Genomic DNA, 7,475 nt, shown 5'->3' on the forward strand with positions numbered 1-7,475 from the left:
GGTACAAACTAACTACTTTACTTACACTTATAGATGTTCTACAGGCTACGAATGAGGAATTTTCAACCTTATTTTACTGACAAACACTGACAGGGATCAGATATCTGCTTTATTCGAATGTTATGTCACCCTGTAATTTTCTTTACAGTTTATACTTGATATATACGAAGTCCAAGGGCAACACAAAAGAGATATCCAATTATTCCTTGGGGGAAACAAGAAACATTTCTCTACTCCAGGGTCTTGCAAGATGAGCAGGGTTTAAGGTGATAAGGACACAAGAGGACCATCAGGGCAGAAGGAATAAGACATGAAAGGTCAGGGTACACCCAGGGATGACAAACGATCTGTGTATTACAGGGACTTCAGATGAGGGAGAAAAGCAGTACTAGAAAGAGGCTGCTTAGGAATAAGCTGTAAGGGGCTCTGCACGTCATTTTAAGGAGTTTGAAATTTACACTACAGTCAATGAGAAATCAGTTCTTCCAAGGGAGGAACAAGCAAAATTCGATTTTAGTAATGAAGCAATATGGAAGACAGACTAGGAAAGACTGAGAAGGGAGGAGAGACTGGTAAATTTAGTGGCAAAGGCAAGAGATGATGAAAAGTGACAGAGATGGAGAAGAAACAGATATTCTGAGGTAAAGCTTGATGACTAATCAGATGACCAGGGAAGGGGGGGATGGGGGTAGAAAAGTGAAGTAGAAGATGAAAGTAGAAAAACAGCAATGATTTCAAGTTTGAAGTACGAGGTGTGATCAAATAATAGAGTTAAAAAAATTATTACAGTAAAAGACACATTGCCACTAATTCCCCTCAAAATACTCCACTCACTTTGAACACACTTATCCCATCGTTCTTGCCACTTTCTGAAGCAGTTCTGGAAGTCCTCTTTCGTGTCTTTAGTTGCGGTGTCGCAGCTTCCTCGATGTCCTGAATCATTCTGACTTTGGGGAAGAGCTAGAAGTCGCACAGTGGGTGCCAGATCCGGTGAATGAGGTGGATAAGGACACACTGTAATGTTTTTATTTGACAGGAATTGCAGTACCAGAAGCGATGTGTGACACGGAGCATTGTCATGATGGAGGATGATTTAGGGCACACTTTAAAACACACCTTCTCTCAACTGTAGCTCACATCTGAGCGACTGCACCGAAGTAGTTGAAACTTGTCACACACAGTTACTAAGGTTCAACATGGGGCTTCCCCTATTGAAGATCCTGCCTTTCCAGCACTAGACAGCAGCATTCATTGTTTTGTGATCACAACGGAAAGGCTCCTTGTCACACATTGCTTCTGGTATACGGCAATTTCTGTCAAATAAAAACATTACGATGTGCCATCATCCACCATATTCACTGGACTTGGCACCGTGTGATTTCTGGCTCTTCCCCCAAAGTCAAAATGACCATGAAAAGTAAACATTTTGAATCGATTCAGGGCATAAAGGCAGCCACGACAGCACAACTAAAGACACTCACGAAAGAGGACTTCCAGAACTGCTTCAGAAAGTGGCAAGAACGATGGGATAAGCGTGTTCAAAGTGAGGGGGCGTATGTTGAGGGGGACTAGTGGCAATGTGTCTTTTACTGTAATAATCTTTTAAATTTAAACATCACTTGAATTTTGGGCCCAACCTCTTTCTGTGGGACATGTAGGAAGGGACTGGGCTAAAGCTAATGTGGGAGTGTTTGGCATACAGGTTGTAAATGAAGCCATGCAAGTGCTTGAGATCATCCAGATAGAACGAAGGAGGAGAGAAGGACCAAGGAGAGAAACCCGGTGAACAACATTAAGGAACCAGCAGAAGAGGGTGAGCCAAGGAAAATGAAGTGAAAGAGAATATTACTGAAGAAATCAAAGTACTTTTAAGTGAGAGGTCAAAAAGTAGGATCAGATGCTAAAGAGAAATTATTACATTGACTGCTTTAATAAATGAAGACACAATGTCAGAAAAAAGTGTTGAATTTTGCAGGATAATTATTAAGTCTAAAATCAGTAAACCATATCCCTCTCCCAATAAAAATTTTTTTTTAAATTTTATTTTAAAAAAAAGAAATATATTCTAAAAATACGAATCACAGGCACATATGTATGAGCCTGATTCTTTAGGGTGGTCAAAAGAAACAGCTATATTGTTAAATGCCTAATTTAGGCATTTCCATTGAACTAGTGCTCTGGAATTCCTGCAGAACCTTCATTACAACAGCCTAATGTAACAGCGACTTTTATCTTTCAAACCACACCCCCTATATAGAAATATTTTAATAAAAAGTCTAACAGCATCTAAAGCTTAAAGAGAATACTGTTGTGAAACCTATCCTTCATCGCTAATTTATCCAAACATTTCCTCACCTTATATAATTTCCAAACCACATGTTCAGAGCCTAGGTGATACTGAAATAACTTTCTTTATGCATGTTCTCTAAAAAAATTCTAATTCATTAATTATTTGGGAGACTTCTTAGCATACTTACAACAACCAAGAGGCCTCATTTCAGCATTCTGTGTGTAGACCTGAGAAATATCAGCAATTCTTTTACACAGCATGTCTACAGGAATCTCATAGCCATACTTGTATTTCCAATTAGCTGCCTCATAGCGTGCCCTCTGTACCTGGGATCTGCTATCAGCTAAAAGCATAAAAAAAAAAGGTTTAGTTCTTTAGAAAGAAAGAATAAACCTCCAAGCCAAACAATTTTCCATATATATCTCCCCACTATGACTTAAGGAAAGCAGAAGTAGTCCACTGTGGCTTTTTCTCCCTCCAATGAATAGTGAATGAGTCAGCAACAAGTACATGACAAGAACAGGAAAAAGTTTAAGATGGCATTCTATAGACAGTATTGCCCTTTTATGCTGAGCCCTTCATCAGCTGTTGTACGTTTCCATACATGTCTAATAACTCCCTAAAGAACAAGTTTTAAGGAGAATATTTTTCTTTATCTTTTTTTTTTATAAACTTGAATTTTCCCTTGATTTCAGAAAATAGAAATCCAAAGTAATTTTTTTATAATTCTCACCTACTTCTAACTAGTGTCATTATTACCAGGTTTAAAATATACTGATTTACACCCACTTAAACCATTAACTACATCTGAAATAAATAATCTATGAGAGGGGCCTCAGCCCAGTTTCTCTAACAGGAGCATAGACATCTAATTCTATTATACTCATGATTTCAAAAAAGCTCCCAATACTCTGAAGATATTGATAACAGTCTTGGAAGACTGCAAATCTAGTCATATCACCTGAAAAATCAGGCACTAAAGGGAGCCTTTAAAAATTAATACAAAACTCAAAAATAATTTGAAGAAAATAACAAATCTTTGTGACATCGAACCAATTACCTGTCATTCCTGTCATCACACAGCCAATGTTTTCAGTTATCTTGAATAAGTGGGTCACTGTGCTGGAATCCAATAATTTGTCCTAATGAACAAAATAAGTCAAGGTAATTAAAAAAAAAATTACAGGTCTCTGTGTAGTGCTAAAAAAATACTATGGAATTATAACAATACACTATAATAAATGTCTTCTGTTCATTTTAAAGTTAAAACCAATTTTAAAAAAAGGGAGGGAGGAGCATATTTCAAGGTCCTGAAGACAAAAGACCTAGAAATTCCACTGTGCTTATTTATAATCATATCACAAAGTTTAATATGTTAATTCTGTCTACTCAGTTAAACTGTCCATAGCTGCTCAATAAATACTTCTTGAATTACAGATAGGAAAGCAGAGTCAAAGAAAGAATAATGTTAACATATATAGATAGGTAATATACCTTTGCACAAACTTGTGAAAAATTCTGGCATTATATTATATAATAATTGGCTATCTGGGCAGTATTACTTACAGGTACTTTCTTCTGTGTGACAATTACTGCACAGTCTTTCCCTCTGACAGCTACTGATGTAAGGCCACCCTGGTTAATAGCCTTAAAAGCATATTCTGGAAAACAGAATAGTTTTTTCTTTAAAGGTAGAATAAAATCATCATAGATTCATGTAATGGGATAATAAGCAGTCATTAAAAAGAATGAGCTAGAGCTATAAAAGCTAACAGGGAATAACGTCCAAGACATGCAAAGTCAAAATAATGATGATAATAAGTCATAGTTAAACCAATTCCATTTCTTTCCAATTTAATTTTACTGAAATCATTTTCATCAGACTCAAGTACCAAATTTCAAATAAAGATTTAATTAATCAAATCAAATCCTTATCAATTATGTTTTATCATTTTAAAAGTTGGTTTTGTGTGGCCATTATTTCTACTAAGTCAGGTTTTTCTGGGTTAGATTAAGTTGCTCCAAATTTTCCCAATATTTACTGTTTCTGTTAACTTTTGGTCATTAGTTAATTTGATCACATGCAGTTTTAACTGCTGTTAAGATTATTTTTCATTGTTTTTTTTTCCCCTACCAAGTTGAATTTTTCTGGAACACATTTTTTGTGTTTTTCATGTTACCTACAATATAGGATTCTTTAGTTTGTCTATAACAAATTTCAGCTTGTGTACTTATAGCTGCTGCCAAACCATTCCCCAGGTTAAAACAGCTGGATCAAAGTGAGCATACAAACAAAACTACTTTGGCACCATGGAGTTCAACTGAACTCCAATAACTGCCTTTGGACAGTAAAAGTGCAGATGAGACTATCCCTTTCTAGTTATATATTTCGTAATATTTAAATTGAATAAAAACATGTTTTGTAATTATGAAACAGTAACAGAAATTATGTCAAATTATGAAAATATGAAAAATATAAAATATAAAAGAAATTACTCATAATGCCAATCATTATCTGTATTTTGACATACAACAGATTCTTTTAAAATTCTGTGAAGTATTACTCTAGGCACTGGGTCTAAGACCTGGTCTCATTTGTTCAAACAACCACTGGTGATGAGGAACAGCTGAGGAGGCTACTACCTACAACACTGAAAAATGTCCTTTATAGGAACTATAATAAAAATCCTTTATCAAAGAATACTAAATGGCTATATATTGAAGAGAGAACAAAAGAGTAGAGTAAAAAGACTAGAAAAATCACCTCAAAGGAAATCCTCCTATCTAGCTTACATTTAACTGGCTAATTATAATATTTTTACCACCCCATTACATTGCAAATAGCTACTAAAATATGTTTCAGAATGCTTCTCCATTCCATTTCTCATATGGCCAATAAAGCTTCTCTACCAGGTAACCCTCCACAAACTACTATAAACTCTAGACAAAACAATAACTACCTGAAGACACCAGAAAGTGGCCCAAAGTGGGCAGATTCTAGAGGAGTCATCAATGTTTGGAAGAAGGGAATGGCATGGGGGAATTTCCCATTTTTGAGGGCTACATAACCATAAAAATCTCAGTCCTTTCGGCCTGAAAAACTAGAGAGCAGTTTAGGGGGAATCACAGCGGCTGGAAACTGAGGGAAAGAAAGGAGAGAGCCAGAGAGGGAGAGCCCCAACTTCTGTATTATAAATGTTTCCCAAATCTCTAGTTGATTCCATAACTACACATACTCAGACAGACTCCAGGCAGCCTAGTTAAGGATAAAAGAAAGTGAGATTTAAACTGCCAACCAAATTAACTGCCTCCTAGAACAAATTGACACTCTTTGGAAAAACATAACAGATTCCAGTCTTCACAACCTAACATTCACAAATGTCCAGGATACAATCCAGAATTATTCAACATACCAAAAAAAGGAAAACAAACCAAAAAAACAAAACCAGAAAAATGTGATCTATTTGTTAAGAGACTGAGATAACCCAGATGTTGTATTAGCAGGCAAAGTCATTAAAACTATGCTCAATGAAATAATGAAAAATATTCTCAAATTGAAATGAAACAGGAAATCTCAGAAGTACAAAAGGACCAAACAGAAATTGCAGAATTGAGGCAAATATTTGAAATAAAAAACATTCACTGGGCCAGCCGAGTGGTTCGTTGGTTAACAGTTGGCTTGGGAGTGTGAGCTCTGAGCAGCAGGGCCGCCGGTTCGAACCCCACGTGGGGGCCAGTGACGCTGTGCCCTCTACAGCTAGATGGTGAACAACAGCTCGACCTGGAGCTGGGCTGCCATGAGTTGCCGGTGACGGCGTAGGCTGCAGAGGGCTGCCTTGAGCTACCTTGAGTGGCCAGCAGGTAGCGTGAGCTGTCGTGAGCAGCCATCCAGGGGCCGACAAGGGAATGCCTCGGCTGTGAAGAGCGCAATGATCATAATACCAACATGGGCCAGTGAAGCGACGTCCTCCAAAACTAGACTGAAGAATAAAAGGACAGCAACTTGTCTGTTCCCCTTCCCTGATTCCCCAATGCTGTTCCCCTCCCTCAATTCCCCAATAAAATCTTTAAAATAAATAAATAAATAAATAAAAATAAAAATAAAAAATGTGTGGAAGAAAAGTATATCATATAAGCAGTAAGCACCAGAAAGCTGGAGGGACTATATTAATATCAGACAAAGAAGGCTTGAAGACAAAGAATACTAGCAGAGATAAAGAGGAACATTTCAAAATGGTAGAAGAATCAACTCATAAGACATATAAGTGTATTTATGTATAAGACTACTTCAAAATGAATGAAAGGAAAATTGACAAAATTTAAAAGAAAAACGGCCAATCCCATCCATTTAAAGATTTTAAACACTGCCACTCAGCAACTGCTAGAAAGAGACACATACAAAAGTGGATACACATATGAACACACTATCAACCACCTGACATAGATGGTATCTGTGAATACTACTGGGAACAACTAAAGAATATGTATGTGGTATAATGGTAAAATATAAATGCACATGGCACATTTACCAAGACAGATCATATGTCAGGCCATAAGACAAGTCTGATAAATTGTAAAGTACTGAAATCCCTAAGTATTTAAAAATCTAGAAACACACTTCTAAATAATCCATGGGTCAAAGAAGTATTCACAAGGGAAATTTAAAAGTACTTAGAACGTAATGGTAACAAAAATATAACAATATTTGTAGGGTGCAGATAAAACAGTGTTCAGAAAGGATTTTACTGCTATGGTGGACAGGCCCTAAGGTGGCCTCCGATCCACAATCCCGGCCACCTGGTGTTCACACCTTCGTGTAATCCCCTCCACTTGAGTGCGAGCAGGACCCGTAATATTGTTTCTAACAAAACTGAACATGGCAAAAGTGATGGGCTGTCTCACTCCTGATTATATTCTATGAGATTCTGTCTTGTTAGCAGACTCTAAGACTCTTCTTGCTGGCCTGGTAAGTAGCTATATGGCCAGGAACCACGGGTGGTCCCTGCGGACAACCAGCAATTAGCCCTCAATAGGCCCTCAGTCCTACACTGCAAGGAAGTGAATTCTGCCCCAAATTTCAGTGAGCTTGGAAGCAGATTCTTCCCCAGTTGAGCCTGGAGATGAGAACACAGCTTGGACGACATCATGATTGCAGCCTTGTGAAAGACCCTAAGCAGAGGACTCA

The 7,475-nt window shown here is 37.3% G+C and overlaps 1 protein-coding gene across 1 annotated transcript in view; it reads right to left on the reverse strand.

Annotated features, from left to right (window-relative positions):
- Nucleotides 1-7,475, reverse strand: part of PSMA6 (proteasome 20S subunit alpha 6) — a 19,053-nt gene that overhangs the window by 5,059 nt on the left and 6,519 nt on the right. The window contains exons 2-5 of the mRNA XM_019644676.1: nucleotides 3,857-3,951; nucleotides 3,351-3,432; nucleotides 2,478-2,633; nucleotides 1,919-1,926 (exon numbers count right to left, since the gene is read on the reverse strand). Coding sequence (XP_019500221.1) covers nucleotides 1,919-1,926; nucleotides 2,478-2,633; nucleotides 3,351-3,432; nucleotides 3,857-3,951 — 341 coding nt within the window. The remainder of the gene's footprint in view (nucleotides 1-1,918; nucleotides 1,927-2,477; nucleotides 2,634-3,350; nucleotides 3,433-3,856; nucleotides 3,952-7,475) is intronic.

Source organism: Hipposideros armiger, unplaced genomic scaffold (assembly GCF_001890085.2).
Source record: "Hipposideros armiger isolate ML-2016 unplaced genomic scaffold, ASM189008v1 scaffold_90, whole genome shotgun sequence".
In the NCBI taxonomy this organism is placed as follows: Eukaryota; Metazoa; Chordata; class Mammalia; order Chiroptera; family Hipposideridae; genus Hipposideros; species Hipposideros armiger.